At 41.7% G+C, this 24235-nt stretch overlaps 1 protein-coding gene across 3 annotated transcripts in view; it reads right to left on the minus strand.

Moving 5' to 3' along the window:
* ripor2 (RHO family interacting cell polarization regulator 2) overlaps positions 1–24235 on the minus strand; it is a 62367-nt gene that overhangs the window by 17374 nt on the left and 20758 nt on the right. For all 3 annotated transcript variants that reach the window (XM_079570488.1, XM_079570487.1, XM_079570489.1), the window contains exons 2-6: positions 8931–9051; positions 5000–5155; positions 4835–4913; positions 4586–4609; positions 3585–3638 (exon numbers count right to left, since the gene is read on the minus strand). In XM_079570488.1, coding sequence (XP_079426614.1) covers positions 3585–3638; positions 4586–4609; positions 4835–4913; positions 5000–5155; positions 8931–9051 — 434 coding nt within the window. The remainder of the gene's footprint in view (positions 1–3584; positions 3639–4585; positions 4610–4834; positions 4914–4999; positions 5156–8930; positions 9052–24235) is intronic.

A 24235-nucleotide genomic window follows, 5' to 3' on the forward strand; every position in this document is an offset into this window, starting at 1 on the left:
TCAGCCCAAACACTCCAAACAAAGAGCTGTTACTGCCACAAGATTGTCCCGTTGATGAAAATGCACCATGCTGACAGCGGAGATTAAACCATAGATTAGATTAAAATGCTGCTAATAGCACAGCCTGACATTTTTGGAAATATTGAGGCTCAGAAAAAAGAAATACACTTGATCTCAAAATGAACATTTGGAGAACTCACCAAAATCAGACCTCCACCAATACATGCTGTATCTAGTGCCACTGAGCCACAAAACCCATCTATGTCATACAAAGGCAACGGAATTAACTATTTAATTGAGTTGAATAATTTCAAGATCCTAAAACCACTTTGAAGATTTCAACCAATTATAGCTCGTCCAATTTGCATATCTTTACTCCAAGTCAGTCATTACTCATCATATATGCACATAACTAAATTATTCTCAAACGATCTAAAACTTGTCTGACTTCCATGAGCAGCCCATAGTGTCTCCTGAGGCAGCAGCTGCTTTTTTCACGTGCATCGGGAGGAGGATCTGTCAGCGCCTTTGCATTTTTTAGCCATAAGCTCCACCTGTCGTCTTAAAGCCAAGCACCTTCCGTTCTGCCACAAATTCCCCCCCAACTCTCCCAACTTTTACGAGCCCCTGGAAGTCTTACACTTCTACTTTTTAACTATAGAGTTCGGGAAATTCCACAGTTACCATGGAGATCCGCCATCTTTGCAGCTGTTAGCAAACATTTCCATTGGCTAACATTAGCTAAAAACAGTATAGAAAGTGGAGAAAAAAGCCGTGGAACAGCTCCATTAGCAGCTGAGTTACTACTGGTAAATACATCTAACTCACTGCGGTGTCCAAAATGTTTTAATGTGAACAATAACTCCAGTGCTTTAACTTTTATAATCTCCATTAGTTTACAATTGCTGCTAATCCCACAATGCTTAGCGATATGACGTCACATTCCCGAACTTTTTGCAGCAGCTTTAACAGAGCAACCGCAACTGTATTTAACCGGGTGCATTTTCTCCAGTTTAGCTTTACCCAAATCTATAAGGTCACAGCCTAAAGGCCAGTGTAACGCCTCATTTGAAAACCAGTGAAAGACCAACAAAACTCATCTAAATGGATCCATTGCTTTTTTTGTTGGGTTTTTCATCACTTTTCATCGCTTTTTTGTTGCTCTTTTGTGGCTTATTTGTCAGTTTTTCATTATCTTTTTTGTCACTTACAAAAATGCACCTACTGCTAAAAAAGTATTATTTACTAAAGTCTACTACTTCCGGGGTTAGCGTAGCTGCTGCGCCGTTAGCATTTATCTCCGCTAACCCGGAAGTACAGATTTTGGTAAATATTACTTTTATAGCATTAGGTACAGCATTTTTGGCTTATGGGCCTGATAAATAAGTATGTTCAGTAACTCTCTGTTGAGTTTCAGAAATATTGATTGTGGTGTTAAAGACATTTTTGTAGTTCCTCGCACATCTCGGGGCCAGGAAGTAGAGCTGTGATGTCACTGCAGTGGTTTCCATAGTAACGATAAACAATTGAGCTGGAACTAGCTTCAGGTAAAACAGCTTAAAAAGTGAGATAACTCCTGCCCAGGACTTTAAAAAAAAAAAAGCAAAAAAAAAAAGCGAACAGGCCCCAATGAACAGTTTGTTCGTGGGACCATGGTGTAAGCGGGGTAATCTTTGCTTCTCTGGTTGGCTGACAAATACTCACTCCACGGTTGATCTCAATCGAAAGCTATCTGCTGACATTAGGAGTGGGAGTGCAGAGTGCGTGCTGTTTGCGTGGCACAAAGGGGCATGAAAAGCAGCGGTAATCACATTTGCGCCATAGATTACATGCATTTCTTTGTGCTCGTTGATAACATGAACACGGATTTCACGGGTGCAGGCGGTTCAATTGATGAAAAAAAAAAAAAAAAAGTGTCTCATATCTCCACACTGTCAAAAAAACTGCTTTGGGAAACAGTTTGTGCCTGTATATTTGGAATCAAAAAGCGTGCAGAGCTCAAATTAGCTCGCTTTAAAGTCACGCTCCTGCCTTTCAGCGCTTTTACCTTCAACGAGTGAACATCCTGGCAAACTTTGTAACTACTTTTTTTTTTGTAAAGAACAAAAAAGAAGAACCCCAAATAGAAGTCGTTTTAAGTGTCTTCAGTGACAACTTTACACACAGCAGCAGCAGCAGGACTAAAATCTGTGCATTTCTCTGTAATAATAGACAGAATATGGAAATACAAATGTTTATGTCAGGGATGAAATGATCTTATATTGGATACAACTAATTCTGTACCATTTTGAGATAATGGCTGGAAAAATCTACTTTGCTCATCAAAAGGTCAAATGTTGAGCGTTTTGGCTTCACCATTATGAGATGAATTAATCTCTTAATCTGTTGTTGCTTTTTCATAGTTTTTTCGTAACTTTTATGACGTGTTTTTGTATTTTTTTTGTTGTGTTTTCGTCACACTTTCGTCACTTTTTGGCGCTTTTTAGTCACTTTAAAGAGACTAGGTCCAAGTTGGTCATTTTATGCTCGCTACTGCCACCTCAGGTCTTACGTGTAACTGCAGCTTCTATATTAAGCTCGTGCATGACGGCACTTCGGACCCGAACAACATTTTGAGTGACAGTGCAGGATTTTAAAGGCAGTTGTGGTGAACAGGCCTGGACTCATTCTACATTTTACGACATGGCTGGAACATGTAGGGGGATAAAAATACTTAGTTTTTTACATTTTTAAACTCCGTATAGTCCCTTTAATGTTGTATTGTTGTTACTTTTTTGTTGCTTTTTCCACGTTTTGTTCTGTTGCTTTGTTTTTAGCTTTGGTCGCGTTTTTGTTGCGTTTTCATCCTTGTTTAACCTTGCATTTATCACACAGACAATCCCGTCTATCCATCTGTCTGTACTGTGTATTTCGAAGGATACAGCTTTCTTTATTCATAGCCTCGCGCAGTTCTGGACAGTTCCTTGACAATCCCCTCGGTCTGACTCACTCCAGACCTATTCTAGTCCTCTAACCACATCTTTAAGTGTCACTCCAATTGAGCCTCCTTCGTGTCCTACATTCACTCTCCACTTGACCATCACGTCTCTACCTCTACAGACGTCACCGCGTGTTTGTATTGCCATCGTCTGGCTCCTGTCCCAAACACGAAGGGGTTAAACAGAGCCCCGTAGATGAAGCTCCTCACACTTCTAAAGCCCCAGGTCTTGAGGTTACTATGGTTACCTTTGGGGGCGTGCGTTCTCGTGGCCCACTGTCACCGTCCCATTTGACGCACAGCGAGGGATGCCATTAAAGCCTCCACAAAAGGAAGACGGCAGGAAGAAAAATGACCTCCGAACGCGCTTTTGTTCGGGACCACTGACCGGTGCGAGGGACACGGCAGAGGAAATTGGGAAATGCGATCCCGACTTTTGAAATCTGGGGCTGTGCGGGGCTTTGATGTCGGTGCAAAGTTACTGTGGTGAATCTAGTAGGATGAAAGTGACCCAAATACAACCGCTAGGACTAATAATTTTCATTCCAATTACCGATTTGTCACATTCTTTTTAAACAACGCTCAGCAGTTCGACGGGAGTGCTTACCTTACTCATGTGGAACTCCAGTCGCCTCATGTAGCGCTCGATGCTTTTGATTTGCTGTGGAAACAGAGGGAAGATTCAGTGTTTCATTTTGGGAAGTTATACATGTCTTTCTACAGCTCACGAGGAAATCCATCAACCTCTTCACCCCCCACATGAACCGAGCATGTTTTCTCCTGTTCGGCTTTACCCAAATCTAAAAGCTTCGTGAAAACAAGCGTCAAAACAGTGACAAAAACAAGGATGAAAACATTAACACCATTGACAAGTGACAACAGCGTGACAAAAAAGCGGCAAAAACACACACAAAAATTGACGAAAGCACAGCAAAAAAGAGACAAAAACACAACAAAAAAACGGACGAAAACACAACAAAAAAGAGACAAAGTAGTGGAGTAAAAGAGACAAAAACACAACAAAAAAGAGACAAAAACACAACAAAAAAGAGATGAAAACACAACAAAAAAATTGACGAAAGCACAACAAAAAAGAGACAAAAACAACAAAAAAACGGACGAAAACACAACAAAAAAGAGACAAAAACACAACAAAAAACAAACAAATATATTACAATACAACAAAAAACAAAACAAAAAAGAGACAAAGCATGACAAAAAAGAGACCAAACAAAAAAAGAGACAAAAACAGATGAAAACGCAACAAAAAAGACACCAAAATATTACAAAAATACAACAAGAAGCGAGACAAAAAAACAACAACAAAAAAGAAACCAAAACATAACAAAAATGAAACAAAAACATGATAAAAAAAAAAGAGACAAAAAAACAGAAGAAAAAAAAAGATGAAAACACAACAGTTCCGATCAGTTTTGTAGGTCTTTCAAATTAGGCGTTGCACGGGTTCACTATAGGCTGCAAGCTCCAGTCGAGAAGCTTTTAGATTTGGGTAAAGCCGAACTGGAGAAAATGTGCCCGGCGAAGGCGGGCGGGGGTAAGAGGTTAAAACATGAGATTTGTTTATATTGTCAAAAACGATGGGCTCACCTTGTCGAGATCGTACAGCACTCCCTGGAGGAAACAGACAGGAGAGGACCGTTAGTTCTGGGCACACAGCTGTGGCTTATATTATGTAAAATAGATTTGGGAATACAAAGTCTGGCAGGAGAAATTACACACGGCCTCCAGAATAATAATGAGGATAATAACAACGAGAAGACCATGTTAAGCCTGTGAATAAATGATACATTTGGAGATTTGTAAAGTATTGTGTGTGTGAAAATCAGCATGACTCACCAGACGGGAATTTCTCTTCATGTCCTTCATCAGTAACATGAGCTTGTCCAACTCTGTCTGATGGACTTCTAGGTATTCACTATAGAAGGACGAAAAAAAATAAATAATGTGTCCATAACAGTCTGTCTGCATATCAGCAGCGTGTATTGTATTGGCTTCACTCACTCAAGGCCTTGTCGGAGAGCAGTGTAGACCTCTTCCAGTCTTTTGGGCTGAGGTTCTCGGGACGTGCTGCTTCCTTTGTGTCCCGAAAGGTGAGGCTTCTTGGGTTTGGACTGGGGCTTCTTCTGCACAGCTGAATTCCCCATGAACGAATTACATCTAAAAAAAACAACAAACACTGTATTAAATGTTTGGTAAAAGCACTTGGTTCACGCATTAAGCATCAGTAAGGCAAGGCAAGTATATTTGTAGTGCACAAGTCATACACAAGGCAATTCAAAGTTGCATAAAATTACAATAAGATTAAAATAATCCATAAAACATCAGCATAGAAATTAATTAACTACAGTAAAAAGAAAGTGTGCAGATACTTTCAGTGTCATATGCACAGGTAAAAAGAACTGTTTTTAGCCAGGATTTGAACATTGTCAGAGTTGAGGCCTGCCTCACATCCTCATGAAGACTGTTCCAGATTTTGCTGCATGAAACAAACACAGCCTCACCGTGTTTAGTCCTGACTCTGGGAACCACCAGGAGACCCCTCCCTGAAGCTCTCTGGGTCTGAGATGGTTCAAATGGCTCTAACATGTCAGAGATGGACTCTGGTGCTAAACCATGAAGAGACTTGTACACAAGCAGAGGTGTTTCAATTCTAGTCTCTGACAGGAAGCCAGTGCAGAGACCTGAGCACTGGACAAATATGGTCATATGACCTGGTTCTTGTCAGCAGCATTTTGGATGTACTACACCTCGTTTAGAGAGGCCAGTGAGCAGGCCATTACACAGTCTAGTCTAAGCTACTGGAGACAAACTCATGGATAAGTCTCTCTAAGTCTGGTTTTGACACTATTCCTGTAGTAAAAAGCCCCTGATGTTATTGCTTTGATGTGACTGTTTAAGTTCAGGTCTGAGTCCATGATTACTCCTATATTTCTAACCTGACTTTTTGGTTTCAGAGAGAGAGACTCATCCACAAACCAATATGGTCGATGCAGTGACAAAGTGTTTCTACAGGCCCATGTTCACCTGCCGCCAGTGACACGTAGACCTCAGTGTCATGAGGTAAATGAGCTAAAACTTGCTAATGGGTTTTCTTCCTTATAATGTCGCCATACTGGAGTTTCCTGATTATTTTGCATGTCCTTGGGCTAACCCGGACAAACAACCTGCAAGGGCCGATTCATCAATGACAGTGTGATGTGCTCAACTCAAGGTACACAGTAAGGTGAGAAAACACACGCAAACCTGATCCCCACACTGCTCATGAGGGAGAGAGTAAGAGGAAGCAGGCGAAAACACTCTGAGGCAATCACAGTTACGGGCAATCGATGACATTCGAGCGCTCTGCATTCCTTCACACTGCCCTGGAGCAGATAAAGCATGTATAACCTATTTATAAGGCTGGTTTGACTAGAGGAGGCGGCATTTGCAAAGCAAGGAAAGAAGAAGAGAGAAGAGAATGTGTTTTTGATTGGAAAGCATGATAAAAAAAACTAGGTTGAGAATGGATATTTTAATTGAAACTACTATTTATCATCCAATCCTTTTGACATTCAATTTCAGGGCAAAAGCAACCCAGTTTATTTGAGGTCACAGCTGCCTCTCTACTGTCTATATTTGAGTCCGTTTCAGATTGAGCAGACAAATGCCATCTCCGAAGACTTAATGAAACGATCTTGGAATCATCTCGGGGACGCAGCTCGACAAGTTGGCTCGTGCCGTGTCTCGCCTCACGCCAGCGAACACGACTTAGCCTAAGCTGCCACAAATGTAGGGCACAACTCAATGAGAGCGCAGCGTAGCCTTGAGGGTCATGTGATCGGTGGAGACACATGCATGCGGGCGGACGCTGCCCAGCATCTACCGCTTTTAATTGTAAATCCGCATCCTTAAGCTACCCCGTTTCAGGAAGAAGTCGGGACATTGTGTTTGATTTGGATGAAATAGGATGGGGTTATTTGCAAACCACCAATTTTAGCCTCTTAGCCACCGCCTTAAAGGAATAGTTCACCGTTTTTCCATTCTGAAATATATTCTTACCTGAGCTTAGACGAGTTGATACGTACCTGTCTGGTCTTTGTGCGTGCCCGTGGAAGAGCGTGGTAGCTTCCAACTTCACCCCCGTTTGGAGCTATAGGAATACATTGGGAGAGGCCAAATGCTAACAACATCTTTGGTCGTTTTGCGGGACTGAGGGCACGCACAAAGACCAGACAGGTACGTATCAACTCGTCTAAGCTCAAGAGCATATCTTAGTATGGAAAAACGGTGGCCTGTTCTTTTAAGAGAGTGCATTTTCTACAGTTCAGCTTTACCCAAATCCATAAGGTCAATGCCTCATTTGAAAGCTAAGGCCTACAGAACTTTTTTTTCTTGCGTTGTTGCCGCATTGTCACTTTTTTCTACATGTTTTTCCATCGCTTGTTTGTTTGTTTTCAGCCCATTTTCGCCACATTTTTGTCCCTTTTTTGTTGTTTTCGTCACAAATTTTCATCCCTTTTCGTCATGTTTTGTCGCTCTTTTGTTGCATTTTCATCCTCGTTTTTTTCATGAAGCTTTTCGATTTGGGTAAAGCCAAACTGGAGAAAATGTGCTCTGTTCAGGTTAAAGAGGTTAAAAGGTTAATAGAAATAGCAGCAAATTTTTTATCACGATAATTGGGACAAGGATAAACCAAAGAGTAGTTAAAGGGAAAAAGCAAAAAAAAAAAAAGATGTGGTCTTTAACCTTTCTGCCCTACTTTTACGAGACAAAAGTCGCAGAGAGCGTTTGATTTGAAGACACCTATGTGACGATGCAACTATGCCATTTCTACCTTGAATACCACCGTTTTCCTTATATTGTGCAGCCATAACGTGAACCAGGCCGAACACGAAGAAACACTGGCATATTGTGCGCTGAAGTACATGAAAGTCCACGTTCTAAAAACTTCCTCGTTATCAGAACAGTAACTCGTCATCCGCTGTCGGTCGCCCACACGCCCGGCTCATTCCAACCAATTACCCCATTCGCCGTGAGGAGAGTGGCTTCAAATAAGTGCAGAGCCCGCGACACACAGCGGCGACAAAGACAGATTGAGATGGGTATTTCTGGAAGGCTTTGTCTTGTGATGGTGCAGTGAGAGGTTTCAGTGATGAGTCAAAACAGGAAATCCCTTATCTGTCATGAGATAGTATCAATCACCAGCTTCATTCCTTCAACAAGACTGCAGTCGGTTCAGTAAGAGCGGAACGCAATAATTAGCTACAGAGGCTACCGAAACCGGAAAGATGAAAAGGCTTTTTTTTTCTCGCAAATTCAATGTTGACTGTTTGTTTGCAGCAGTGTTGGGGTCGGTTAAAGTTGATAATGAACATGTTTCCTAGAATAGAACCCCTTCATAGGTTTGTAAAGGCCAGCTGACTGAGGAGTAGTGCCCATTTTCATAACCATGACCTCATTGCCTGAACCGAGTGCATTTTCTCCAGTTCGGTATTACCCAAATCTAAAGCTGCATTTGCCTCATTTGGAAGCTAAATTTGTCGTCACATTGTCGCTGCGTTATTGACAGATCTTTTAAGCATTTTTGTCTCTTTTTTGTGTCACTTTTTTGTTGCTTTATTGTCATGTTTTCACCTTGTTTTGTCACTTTGTTGCTGCATTTTCATCCTTGTTTTCGTCACTATTATGATGCTTTATTTTTTAAGCTTTTAGATTTGGGTAGAGCCAAACTGGAGAAAATGTGCTCAGTTCAGGCGGGGGTTAAGAGCTTAATAGTTTTGGTCCTGTTGTTCATGTTTACAGTGGGGGTGGGGGAAACCAGAGCACACAGAGGGAACTTCACAGACACAGGGAGAAAATCCAAACTCCATACTGGACCAGGAATCGAACCCGAGACCTCCTTGATCTTGAATGTTGAAAGTGTCACATGACTTTCACCAATCAGACGTCTTACCGTGATCTCCGCTCCTGCAGCGTGCTGAATCCAGCGAACGACTGGCTCCTGATGATGCCGTTGGGACCTCCGGGCGAGTGTGTGCCCGCCGCCATGATCTCGGGGTTCCGGGATGACACCCCTGAAAGACACAAGAGATGCTTTATGGGATATGTCCTTCTGATGCCATGTTGCTTATGTAACGGACCAGCAACGCAGGGACAGAAACTCAAACTCCGACAACAAAACAATGTCAACATAGAGGTTAACTGGAACTGCATTGAGCAACTGAGAGACAAAGTGGGTTCTGTGGATGATGTTTGACAGGCGCGATGTGGACGAGCAGCATTCAGAGCTTGTGCTAACACGCCGCGCCACTCGGGAGCAAACACGCTTCAGCATTTATCACCATCAGGAGGGTGTCAAAAGGTAGCTGTCATTTTCACGCGATTCTGTCCACGGTGGTTTCCATATGAACAACAAACAACAACATGACAAAATACACAGGGCAGGAATGGCACAATATCCGCATCAATGTCATGATGATGTTGTAAAAATGTGGTCACCTGCCTAACAACGTTTGTAGAGGTTTCTAAAGGGGTTGGCAGGTTATATACAGAGATGCAGCCTTATTGCAATTTTGATCTAAATAATAGTGCAGCCTTTGCTATGACAACTTATACTGTAGTTTTGAAAGCATCAATCAAGAGACACATACATGTTTACGAGCTGTAGAATATCTCATTCACTCTCATCAACATGCAAGCCCCTGGGGTCATTAAGTGCCTGAGAGAGAGAACTTTAAATTCACCTATAGCGTGCAGTAAAGTGCAGTTTGATAAGACGCATGTTTCTTTCTACATTTCTGAGTTGAAAGTATGAAATTCAGCATGACGCGTGACACGAGGAAATAGCTGAAAATAGGTTGTTAATGGTCTGCGTGTGCCTGTCAAATCATGGCCGCAGGGATGTAAGAACCCAGAGACAGCCCGGCCGATTCTCACAACTCAATTACACATGCAACTTTCAAGACATCGTTGGTTGTATTAAAGCATACTGGTAGGACATCTGGTACAACAGGAAAACATTTGTAGAGGGATGGGAAAAGTGGAAAACCCATGCACATAATTCAACCAATTGCTAATCGTCCATGTCTACTTTGCATATCAGCTATTGCTCAACATGAAGAGGAGGATCTGATACATGCCACGGCAGAAGGTTAAATCAAGTTCATTTCACCAAAGTCTGTGTAACAGTCAATAAATGTTCTGGCAATTTCTTGGAAAAAGTGTTGTAATTAAGACGAGTCATCATATTTTTGAGGATCATTTCCAGAAAGAAAGTGAGGTAATGCAAGAAATCATTAGGGTTGCGCAAAATCATGATTGTTATCTTAATGTTAGGTGGTATTCAATAGATTTCCACACAGTCTAAGAAAACTTTAAATGTGGAAAAAGTTCAGTTTTAGTCAGAATCTTCCCGAATCATTATATAAAAAGTGCTTACAATTGTGCAGCCCTTAAAACTCAGTGACAACTTTGTGACAACTGCTTGCAGAGAAAGTGCATTTATCTTCTGCTTGCGTTTGCACATTTAGTACTAATGCATCAGTCTTAGTCGACATACAAACACACGCCTCCGTTGACAGACAAGCCAGAGCTACAAGAGATTGAACCGGCAACCTGATAGTACTGTCCTCCGGTGTGAGTGAAAGACAGGGGCACAAAATGAGCCGGGACAAGGCGCAGAGAAAGACTAGAAGTTTGTTTTGTGGACGGGAGACAAAAAGGCCATGGACACGGATACTACAGCTATTAATAGTAGCTGGCATAGTGGACCCTTGTGTGTGGATGAATCACATGCACCAATGGACCGGCTGCACTGGAAAATCAGAGTGTGGTTTGTTATACAGATCATGTTATCTTATAATTATGCAGCCTAACAAAAGTCATCAATTAACGTGACTATTTTAGACTACTGTTGAGTTAAGAGGCCATAATAAATAGGCGGAGGGGTGTGTTCAAGTTTGCCCCATATGAGCTGTGCATCATAGAGATCAACACAATGAAAACAGTGCAGGAATATGTGATAATTGCTACATACTGAAGCCTGTAAAAGCACACATCCAGACGAGCACAAAAACTGACCTTATACACACAGATTGTCAGTCACAGTATACGTCAGTGAAGAAAGGGATCAAGGACGTTTGTAAAGATGATCGAGTTTGTAAGAGTGAGTAAATGGGGAAAATATGCTTCATAATAATCAAAGACAGTAGCTGCAGGGCATGACAGCCACTGGCTAATGTACAATGACACTAACCATTAACGAACACCGAACTCTTTGCAGGGTCTGGCACGTTGCACCGGATGAACCCAAAGAGGAGAGAACAGTATGGAGATGGACAGAGGGTATAATTTTGTCCCCCAGCAGCACGCGTTTCAGGGCTGCCTCATGAGTGTCTGTGAGTCACCGGACGACTAAAAGTGGAGCAGTGGGCGGCAAATGATAGCACACGCCGTTACCTAATGCCTGCAGGTAATCGGCGAACATGCAGGAAAGTGCCGGCCAACCCCTAACTGCGACTTTCTCACAAGACTTAAGAGATAAGAGCGATGGGTCTCATGCAAACGATACAACAAGTTACGGATGAATGGGAGAACTTCAAAAAGCTGTTCCTTGGAAAAAAAATAAATAAATGAAAATGGCATGAGTGGAATGCTAAAAGTTGAATGTCCCCAAGCCTTTCCCATCAAAACACCAGCCAACTCTACCAACCAGCTCCTCATTTAAATCAATGCATGGGACACACACACACTCCTGTTACAATACGCTTCCTCTGCATTAGTAAACGGTCCTGTGCAGCTCTTAGCGTCGCCGTTCATCTAGTCTAAAGAGCTTTTTTTTTCGAGCGGGGAACAACAATGCCCACTCCCTCTGTGTCCTGGTGCGCTGCCATGCTTCACCCACACTCAATACAGCTGCCACTCATGGTCCATTCAACAGCGCTGCTTCTCTGGCGCGCACTCGCTAATAGCCTTAAATACCCCACGAGAGAGCCAACGCGCTCCTGAATATCCGAGCATGACATTGATCACTATGCTAAGCAGCGTCTGGGAAAGAGCCGCTGGGATGACAAACACAGCGAGGTTAAGGGAAAGGGCGGAGAGCGGGGGAGAGGGGAGGAAGTGGCACCTGATGTAATATCCATTTGGTGCAAGAGCGCTGTTAATGCATTAAGCAAACTACAGTGAAGACAAGCGGAAGTAAAGGTCTAGATAAAGATATTTGACTCTCTGGCAGCTCAAAGTAAGAACGATGCTGAAATTTTGAATTTTGAGCATATTGAGAAAATATTCAATAGGACCACAAGCAAGTCATGAATATTTGACAATGGTTTAGTGCAGTGGTTCTCAAACTTCAAACTAACTCATAAAATATTCAACTTTCCAATTACCAGGATCAAGATATATCACAGACTAAACCGGATCTAAAAAGAGTAAGATATTGACATAAATTTGATGACTGAATATGACTGAACTTGTGGTGGTGGTGATTAAGTTACAAAAGATTAAGAATAAATTACATTTTCTCTGATTAAAACAAGTCTGACATTACAGATGACCATGAGTGCCACCCATAGACTGTAAATTAAGAATGGGCTCATTATAGCCTCCTTCCTCCTGAAGCCGTGAAGAATTAAAGTTCCTTGCTCTGAGAAACTTTTTTTTGCCCTCCACGTGTTGGTCTTAACATCCTAATTTTTTCCTTTCACTATTTTTATTTTCACTCTATTCTTAATTATGGAGCTGGCTATAAACCTAACCAAATAGCTAGCTTGAACAAGCTTCAGTTAGCCCGCCCTGAACCCTATCTGGAAAGCCATCCTCACAGACAGGCACAACTTTGCCCAATGCCTGGTCAACCTGGTTTGGCGAGCTTTTCCACAGCGGAGGCCAGTGCCAAACCAGTCTGACCAGGTGTACGTTTTGGGACCGACCACTGGCTGTGTCCAAAGCACTAAACCGTGACTAACGTGACGTGAACAGCCGCTGGCCTCTGATTGGCAAACGGGAGATAGGACTGCCCTCACTATTAACATGTAGGTCATACGGATTTAAAATTTCACAACATCACACCGCTGTTCTAAAAGGTTATTTGCCGATATTAGCATTAGCGCAACTTTAGCTAGTGTTAGCATAACACATTTGCAAGTACCTTCATTAGTCCATTCTTAATTACAGTCTATGGCAGCCCCTGAAGTAGCCCAAGTGCTACCAGTGGTACATGTAGGCTACCAGAGTTTGAGAACCACTGGGTTAGTGTCCAAACCTGAAACTGGGGGATTTCAGGTTCGGGTTGAATCGATGCTTAAGTCACAAACTAAAAAACATGCAATGCTTAATCTTGGTGAAGCAACATGAAGCAAACTGCTTTTTACAGGAAGTGAGCCTTTCCGAGTACACCCATATTCTGTTCTTTGACTAATGTGACTCAAGTTTGTATGGTCGCAAATTGGCACAGAAACGTTTCCGACAATTTGGAGTTGAACCAATACGTTTGTGGTTTTGAGTACATTAACCAAATAATTGCAGCCTTAACAATAATAATAATAATGCGTTGGTTTGATATAGCGCTTTTCTGGACACTCAAAGACGCTTTACATTGCACTATTCGTTCCCTCCATGCTCGGTGGTGGTAAGCTACTATTGTAGCCACAGCTGCCCTGGGGTAGACTGACCAGTCTGCGCCATCGGCCCCTCCGACCACCACCAACCACTCACTCACACACTACATTCGCTAGGCTTCCTGGTGTTCCCAAACGGTCTCCCATAGTGTAGGGCTCAGCGATATGGACTACTAGACTGTTTATTTTTTTCTCTCAGTCAGAATACACAACACAGATAAACCCTCTCCACTGCCCACAAACTCTTATCATATTGAATAAGCAAATTCAAACGCACATTACTAACCACAGTCAGTCCCGCACGGTAACAATCCGAGCCCAAGTCTTAATGCCCATATAAATTAGCCTCACCATGGCAACAGCAGACAAAATGGGATGAAGTGTGTTATGTAAAACAATGGTTATGAGCCAACCACTAGGAAGTAGGACACACACCCTCCCGTTATGAGGCCTTTAAAGCGCAGATTCTTAAATTAAAAGCAAAGATGTTTGTTTCCTTATTTAGATTTAAGAGGGCTTTTTGTAGTGACAGAAGAAGCCTCAATAACACTTTCACAGCTGTTAGCTTGACAGATAGAGATGGAGGTGAAGTCTACAGAGCAGAAGTAGACCAAATAAGGGCATCGAGCATCTTTGCAGGCCAAGTGTTGAAAGATACAATGGCAGAAGGATGGTGCACTGTCCGTGATACGCACGAATTTAAAGAGAGGAACAGGCTAAAACAGGCCCTAAAATGTTGAGAGCGTGTGGCAGTGTTCAAGCCTGAGAAGCGATTTATCAATGTCAATATGTAATATTTACCAGGGATTTGTTGTGCATACAGCCAGCCGTGTCAAAGGCAAACCAGGCTTTCAGAAAAGGGGTTCAATTAGACGTCTTTGAGAAGGGACGTTAATGTTTATCTGCCCCTCTCTTATCTGTAATTGCACTGGAGCTGAAATGGACAGGTTTTATTTGAGTTATGCAAGGTTAAAAAGCTGCAGCAGTTTTTCAGCGTGGTAATTATCCTCTTTTTTTTTTTTAACCAAGGTCTCTGAGCCAGCGGAAATTCAAATGTTATTTAACAGATTACAAAACACTAATAGCGATCGTTATGTGAAAAACTATGACAAATTGCGCCTGTGATCCTATATCGGTGTAATACGACCCAGTTTTTAGCCATAATCAAGTATTTGCCACAACATTATCGTCTGGTTACTTGGATGGGAGACTATGTAGGGAATATCATGTAGCCCGGGTGAATGGTGTGTGTGAGCAGTTGGTGGGGGTTGGATTGGCGCAGATTGGCAGCTCTCAATTCGGTCTACCCCAGGGCGGCTGTGACTACAATAGTATCTTACCACAACAGAGTGTGGTGAATAATTGTCTGTAATTGCCTTGTGTAGTGCTCTGGGTGTCTGTAAAAGTGCTATCAAAGTAAAATTCCCTTCCCTCTTCCCTGATCTGTCAAACACCTACATGTTTTGTTCATTACTTGCAGCAAAACTGGTTAAAAGGTGCGTTCAGGGTTTTAACATACATATTTGCTTTGTAGTTTCAGTTGTCAGTCACTTTCTAACATAAATCCGAACACGCATTGTACATTGTTATGCAGGAGGAATGATCACCTTCTATATTGCTAACATAGACCTACCCAGACTGTCCATACGTGTTGTAAATTACCCAACCTGGTGACACACAGGAATCCAACTCAGGCTTTCATCTCAAACACAGTCTCTTTTTAGCAGGCCAATAAATACTATTATCTAAACTTAAAAGTGTCACAAATCTGTTGTTTCACCACCTTAGTTATTTCCACATCTATAAACTTACATGCACAGTGTTGAAAGGTGTTTCAAAAATCCAGGTTCACTCAGTCAGATGCGAACAATGCCTCTTTATATGCACTTGAGCAACGGACTGAACAGTAGAGAATTCCTGAAGTTACAGAAATGTTTGTTAGATAACTCAAAAGCAGTGTCACAAAAAGAAAGCCGTTCATATGCACATGTACGTCCGTGAGGGTGAAATATATCTTTCTACTGTAAGAGAGAAATAGGATGCGCTCCACTGGAATGACAAGAATGTGTTTTTCAGTTCAAGGAAACGACCCTACGTTTCAGGCCGCTACAGGACACTTCCAGCTTCTCGACTTTAATAAGCAAGACTCCTCTGACTTACGGTAACTGATTAACCAAAAACAACAGCAGTTTGTCAGGTCAGCTGTTTTAAACCAGTCTAAATAATATTAACATCAGCTGAGTCTAATGCAGTCATCTGATATTGTTTGCGAGTGAACAGACTGTGCTGTTATGGCAGTAGCATTTGAATAAGTGTCCAGTCAGCTAAAGGTCTTGGGAGGTCAATAAGTTCTCGACCCCAATGTGCCATACGTATATACATGTTTTAACAGGGTGTTTTATCCTTTATGCAGGTATTTAGTAATAATTTCTTTATTACCATCTTACAAAATGCAATATTCATCTAAAACAGCTATAACAAAATATCCAGTAGTTTCACTTCCTGATCCTCCAAGCAAGCTCTATAAGCCCTACCCATCAACCCTCGCCTTTGCAACGCAGCTGTTTAAATAAAGACCAAGAAATATATATATATATTTGGCGCAAGAAGTGAAGTCAAGTGTTTTTACTTCGCAATGAAAGGATAAATCTCAGATAGAGATTGAGAGGTGAGGAAAAAAAGATAATTGTCCTGAACAGACAACAAAAGGGCAGAAAAAAAACACATTTGTTCCCTATCCCCCCCCCCCATTTTAATCCATTTCATACCCAATTTTTCCCCATTCGTCCTCCATTTTTAATCCCCCTATTTCCCATTTTTTCTCTCAATTCTACCAATTTATTTTATTTTTATCTGTCCCCCCTTTTCCCCCTATCTTTTCCCATTATCCTATATTAATATATAATCTCCCCCAATTTCCCCAATTTCTTAACATTGGAGATAAACTCAATATTGTACATTTGCATAACTGCTATTTCAATATTATCTTGTAGACGATAGATCTCCCACGTCTAACCTCCCTATGAATAAAAACCTGCCAAATGTGGTTTACACCGCTACAAACATGTGTTGAATTGTATTGGAAGTTTATCAATCAGTCTTTTCTCAAAAGTTTATATTCCTGGCTGTTTTAAACGTGAACTGAATCCTGCTTTTAAACTGCGAAAACAATCCCAACTAAACGCATTAAATGCCATAAAAGACCAGTGTTGCCTGTGTATGTAAAACAATAGGCATTATCCATTATCTAGTGCGTTATATAAGCTGGGGTTTGTTTCACACTGAGCTCTTCACAGCCCAGTGCATCGATCACCCCACAAATCATCAAGATACAATTATAGTCACTACTTTCTAATTATAGGTCAGAGGGTCCTGGAGGAATAGAGCATGCTGGGAAAAAATTAAGGTCAGGACTTCGAGTGGCATTTGAACGTACTTATGGACAGATTAACTCCGGACCGTAGTAACATTTAGCTCGTGACATTTTAGTGGGATATAATCACGTGAGAGAGCGGGTAACTACATCATGCTCAATCCAGATTAACAGTGCTGCAGATTATTTCATGACATTTATTTATTGTTAGGCTGTGCTGAAGATGCATGGGTTTAAAGTATGACTGATATTGGCATACAAAGGAAAAAGTATTCAGTGTCACAATTATGCAGTAGAAACAGAAAATAACAAATGGTTGAAAAAACAACATACTTTTTCCCTTGCTTATTAACTAAAAAAGTCCCACATAAATCCAGCATCTCATGTACAGATGAGTCGGGAATTCCTGGCAACAGAGTGAAGGGAATCCTATGGAATATGTTTTTAGCAGAACATGCAAAGTCCACAAGGCTGAAATTGCCAAGATGCACCAAAATGTTACATGACACTACAGCATCAAGCAGAGGGATGTCAGTTGTTTTGCTGAACACAACATATATTTAATGGGCATTTTTCATAGATCATGCTACTGTAAATTAAGATGACCAAAGATGAGGCGCACTTGAGAAATGTAAATTTATATTGGATAAAGACCAGACCAGTATAAAAGCCTTTCATTGACCATTTTAGCTCAAACACACACACAGCAGCAATAGAGCACAAATATTCAAATCCAGAAAACACAATATTGTACACCAGTGGTTCCTGAAGAGGGGCACTCCATGGGAGCCCCCAAAGCTTGTTGCAAAGTTTATTGAAGAAACATTGCTAGATGTTGTTTTTATGTCAAATTAGTTGTAAAATTAGCTTGAATGGGGTAAATTATTATCATTGGGGTGAGACTCTTGGATCAATAAGGGGGCCACAATGTCCCAGATTTTGGGAATAATTAGTATATATTTGGTAATTATGTAAATCTCAATACAGTTCAATTCATTCAACAAAGAAAAAGTGGGACATAGCTTCATTGGTGGGCAGATGACAAAGGTCTAAATGGCTGTGCAGAACAACCGAAAGAGCCAGGTCACCCTAATTTGATTTTTTTTTAATCTAAACTCTCCTGACTTTAAATTCCAATATCTTTGTTCAACCTACAAAGGGGTCACATTGTCTAAATTCTTCTTCTTCTTGCTCTACTTCTTCAGTTTATCGATGAGCCATGACTGTGTTCATAAATGACCACCTATGAACTATAGCTGTGGTATGCGCTCGCCACACAAATAGGATTACTCTGGTTGTTTCAGTAGCATTTGGTATTTTAGTGCAGAAAAAAAGACACATTCCTCTGGCTGTTAACGTGATCATACGCTCTCATAAAGCTATAGGAAGCATAGAATAGAATCATTGCAAAATCCTATGTGGACGACTATACAATACAGCCCAAACTAAACTTAGTTGTGGAGCACATTTCTGTACTTTAAAGTGACTCATAGAAAATTATCCCATGAGAAATGATCCAATAGTTTCATTTTTGCTACACTAGGCCTATGTTTGATCATGTCCTGTTCTTCCAAAGGTAATGACATAACCAAAAGTATTAAAAACCAATAAAAACTTAAACGAAATAAGTATCTACCGTCAGTGACCAAAACAAAACATCGGAATCAAAGCCAAACATGTTTTCCAGGAGCACACAAAATATCAAACTATTGCTGCAATCGCTTCTAATATGTAGAGTGTGAACAAATGGAACAAACCCAGAGAGAGGAAGCATTATAGAAAAAGAAAGGTCAACAGCACTGCTCCACTGAACTGTGGAGCTCTGCAAGCAGCTTTAAATGCACTGATGTGTCATGCGTGTAGGCGGCTGCCATTAAGGGTGAATGTCTACGACTGGAGCAGTGAGGAAAATCAAGGGATAGATTCAAAACATTCCTATAATTCATATGCTCTTGACGATTTTGTTTAGTCTCCGAGTGAAGTAAACAATTGAACTAGATGGCTCTCTCGTGAATGCAATACTTCCGACGCAAAACCTCAGGCATGTAATTGGGTGATTACTCTTTTTGTTTATAACTATATATTCTAAGACACTGCCTGTAATATTCACTGCTTGTATAGTTCCTGTCTAATAAAGGAGAGACATTAAAAATGATCGTGCGCAGATTGCTTTGGGGTTGAAGTTTCAGTGCTGTGGGCTTGTCCACTGGCTCTGACAATTTTCAATTATGGACAAGATGCTTTTTAATGGGCAGGTCTGCAGCCTTAATTTGGACTTTAGAGACATGAAAAGGAAATACTTTGAGTTAAATAGTACTAGAGTGGAAAGCCATTCCTTTGTTGTTGAAGTGGAGGTCATTATTGCTCATCCTTAATAAAACGTTTTAACATTCACATAGATTCAGTGAACGATCTTAAAAATGCAGTCCGCAACGAGCTTCTGTGTCTTTGTCCCAAACCAGATGGGGAGCTTCAAGGACGGTTTTCAATATGAACCAATTTAAAACATGCAAATCATGGCCACATATTTCTCAGCATGACACGTGGCGACCTTTACTTCACCGGTAAAGCAAGTACAGTATTTCAAAGAGTGAGAGGCGTCCCATTGGCGGCAGATAGGCCTGCAGGATCTGTCCATCCTCCTCTGTCATCACATACAGCTGCATCAGAGTTGCCCCCGGGCAGCTGGGTAACGGGAACACCCTCTTCCGGATGCCTCATAAAATCATCATCCCTCTCTGACATAGCAGCACTAAAATGACTCAAAACTTCAGACCTTTGGAGATGAAAGGGGCAGAAACACAAAAGACGAGCCGCTACTGGACTGGCGGATGTAGCTGTGATTGTTATCAGTGGTATTTTTGACGGGTAAGTTTCACATAGAAGAAAGCTGCCGGTGCTAAAGCCGACTCAAATCTCCCAATGCAACATTATGTAGCATCGCACAAAGAGGTTGTGACAAGCCGCCAACCAATGGGGTCCTTTCCAGCTGTTGGACGCTACACAGAAGCAACAGCAAATACCAAAACAGACAGATTATGAGCTTACCCTCCTAAAACGCTTAGTGCAAAAACCATAATGCCCCCAGCTGCTGTAGGTGTGTGTTACTGGGGCAAATATCAAGTGCAGAACTAAATAGTGTTAATAGAAATGTATACAGCGTGTAGAGCATAACACAGCTGATCTGCACAGAGACAGTGTGCGGTGAATTCGATGGGACCAGACCGGTTGCTACCCCCCACCAGCCATAAATTCCCAGTGTGTATCTAGGGAAAGGGGGGCAGACAGATGGAGAGGGAGTTGGGTGAAATCCAGAAGATGTAAGAGGAAATGACTAAGAGGCAGGGAAGGGGAGAGTTCAGCTTCCTGACAGCCTGGTGGACAGAGTCGTCATTCAAGCCATTCAAATTACAATAGTATTTCAATGTGTTGTATCTACATTCATTAAAAAAATGGATATCAGCTTCTTGTTGGACGCATTTTTGAAAACAGCTTGAGCTGCCGCTTCCTCACAAGCACTCATTATACTAGCTGATTACATGCTAGTTTGGCCGCTTGTAAACTGTTAATTATACCGTGTAATAACCATTCCTTGGCACAGACCTGAAGATGCTGACAGATGCACTACTAAACAGCATGCTGAAGCACTTCGAGTTAGTCCACTACATCTCTGACATTTAATAAAGCCCTTTAAACATGGGACGATGCTCCGCCATCACTGCACTTGTTCTTACACAAAGCCATCTGTCTGAGCCTGGGCTTAGGTCTAAGAAAACAAACATCAAAAAGCGCAGATCTCCCTCTCTTTGTCCACGCTATAGGGTAATTTTGGGATACAGCCGTTGTCGTTCATGCACTATAGCCCGCAGGGAGACTTTAGCACATCAAATCCCCTCAAAATCTTTGTCAAATCCTAGCATTTTGTATTGTAGAAATGCCGTTCTGAAGGAAATTGCTGATACCAACTCTCGTCAAATTCTTCAGTTCATCTGTCCTGAACCCAGCCCTGATCCATTACCCTCCCACTCCCCATTCCTTCTCACCAGGTCATCTGCAGCAGCCCTTCCCTCTACATACCACTTAACCCCAGTGCAACAGGCCACAACAGCGTCTCACACCACAAATAACTGCCCCGCCCCCGCAGCGGTGGAAGTGGTCACCCTGGAACGGGACATGTAGCGACGGGAGAGGAAAACCAGACCAGACTTTAGCATCCTGGGACAAGATAACATCAGATTAGACAAAGCAATCTCCTTTTCGGATTGACGTGTCAGTTTCTCGCCCCAAGTTTGTCTCTTGGTTTCATGGATAATTCACGCGGACAGAAGGAAGAGTCACAAAGGTAGTATAGTGTAAAAAACAACTGTGAATTGAAATGAACCAGATGACCCAGTTCTCTCTTGGGGAGCTTCAAAGATTCATAAAACACAAAGCATTGGTTTCTGAGAATATCAAATCAGGGATGGGTTAAGCTTAGCTCACGCAGCCACTGTGGGCGTTACAGCTGCAACGTATTGCTATACACTTCCCTGCTGTGTTGTAGATGTTTCTTTTGCTGCTGGAAGAATAATGGTTGGCAAGTACTGTAGAAATGATCTTGAAATGTAGTCTGGAAAGACCACAATAAACTCAACTCACTATGGTCCCATTGGATTTCACGATTGACTGATGGACATGAGATTGTTCAGGATTATGAAGGCTGTCAAAAAATGTCAGTGCCTGGATAATAATTTAGATTGTATCCAGTGACTAAACTTGATAAATAATTTGAGCAGGCTGGAAATAACGCAATGGTGAGTTGACTGTTTAGATTAAAACTACTGCAAGTGCTCATAATAAGCAGAGCATCAAGTTGTAAGCATTGTGAAAACGCTACTGAAACTTAAGATTGTCCAAAAAAAAGGTCTCTCACACACAGTATACCTCACTGTGCAACTGTACTGTCAAAGTCTGAGCCTTTATAGCGAACAGAAGTTAAATCTCTCCTCCCTGTCCCAAAGGAACACTTCAACATTTCTCCAGCCCCGACCACCAGCACCAGCAGCAGCAGCAGCAGCAGCCTACACATGCTGTATGAAATAACTATCAGCTGTAAAAAACAAAAACAGACACTCCTTACAGTAAAAAAACAAAACAAAAAAATGAGTAAAGCCTCGGTTTCTGTACCAAAAAAGCCGCACTTTTGGTCAGACATGGACAGATGTATAAACACAGATCGGGCACATGCTACAAGCCACACTCCACAAACGGCAGGAGGGTGGAGGAAAGAAAAAGTGCTCAATGAGTTCTTATGGGAAAATTGAGTTTCATAACAGCACTATCGCAAAGTTATGTACTTTTTCAGCGAAAGCACTTACAATGTGTGCGCTCAAACTGATGCAATGTTTAGGTAAATGTCAAAGACTCTCCATCTAGCGGCTCATTAAGGTGCATTAAATTTAACCTTTCTCTACACAAGAGGCACTCAGCCAATCAAGCAATGCAGAGAACTAGAAAGAAGTAAGAGTTTTCAAATTCTCAACTCATTCTCAACTAACAACATAACAGAAACATGCTAAAATGTGCATTATAACAAGGTGACGGTGCCTAGACTTTAAAACTCTGAGGAACTTCATAGATTTCTCTGTATGACGTTTACCAGAGCATTGACAGCAGACAAAATATGCAAAATTACAGAAACATGCACGAGTCTAAGACGTCTTTTGATGGGGCTATAACATTATGACATGGTAAAAGCTTAAAGGGGTATTTCAGGATTTTTGACATAGGGCCTCATTTCCTAGTTATCCAGAGTGTTGCTGATTTCTGGAGATATTTTGTTTGTAATTCATGCAGTTCTTATGTTTGAAGAGTTTCGTGGCGCTAGGCTAGTGCAAGGCTAGTGCATTTCTATGGTATCAGCTAGCCTGCATTAAAAACAGTCTGACCCGCTCCACAGAGCACCTGAGGCAAATCACTTATCGCTTCGTGGTTGTATAAGCTACGCAGCGGCGGAGTGATCTGCTAGAAAATAGTCCCTCAAAATGCGATCATTCATGTGATGCAAGGTCAGTTATATTCCAAACATGATTCTATGGACACAGACAATTATATGGTCAGTCTGGTGTTATAAGTGATTTGCCTCAGGTGCCCTGTGGAGCGGGTCAGACTGTTTTTTATGCAGGCTAGCTGATACCATAGAAATGCACTAGCCTTGCACTAGCCTAGCGCCACGAAACTCTTCAAACATAAGAACTGCATGAATTACAAAAAAAATATCTTCAGAAATCAGCAACACTCTGGATAACTAGGAAATGAGGGCCTATGTCAAAAATCCAGAAACATCCCTTTAAATTTAAAACTAAAAAGCTTTTGAGACAAAGGTAGTGGTAATGATAATTCCAACCATTGCACTGCTATATTTCAACTATCATTTCAAGAGCTGCTTTACTTTCTCTTAGCAAACAGAATCCTGCAGCTGTGATATCATTCATAGACCAAATTTGACAGAAATATAGTGAATAACGACATAAGTTGCTCCTCGTAGAGCAATATCCCCGGCGCGAAGTGTCAAGAGGATGCTGGTATTTCTAAGCAAACGCTCCCATAAACATTACATCTGCTGCACTTATTGTAGTTTGGGGGAAAACCCTGAAAGAAAGAGCAAAAGGAGCGTCTGAAATTCCTCCAAACCACACAGTCATAATTTGTTTAATGAGACTTTGGAGAGAAAGGGGAAGGAAATGAGTGTGCGCGAGTGCGTGTGTTTGTGCATGTGAGTGAGACCCTTAGAAAGTGAGCATTCAGAGCGATCAAAGTGGCAGACAAATGCAGGAAAGGTGAAAGTCTGGCAGGTCTTGGAAGCTGATTTTTGAACTTGGCGCAAATCCACTGCCTCCCCCTCGTCTCAAAGCTGTCCCCCTTGAAAAGCCTGGACCAAAAGAAGCTGGCAGCGCCGCAAAGCACTTCCACTTAACCATATCAAAGTCAGCCCGGCACAGCACTGAGGATTTTCACTTGGTTTGAACAACCTCAGTACTGTTGCGGGTGTCTGAGCTGGTTAGACTAATGTTTTGGTGCACTGTGTGAAGTGGGGCGTGTGGACTCAGACTTTTGATTTGACTGTGTGAAATCTCTCAGTTGTCCAGGTGTGTTTCTAGCAAAAGAGATGTCACACAATTGTATTCATTTCTAGATTATTGCTCATCTTTATTATTATTTCTATTATTGTTATGGGTAAAGACAATGGTATCCTTTATACTTAACCCCCCCAAGCGCATTTTGTCC

The sequence above is a fragment of the Gobius niger genome (genome assembly GCF_951799975.1).
Source record: "Gobius niger genome assembly, chromosome: 14".
Classification (NCBI taxonomy): Eukaryota; Metazoa; Chordata; class Actinopteri; order Gobiiformes; family Gobiidae; genus Gobius; species Gobius niger.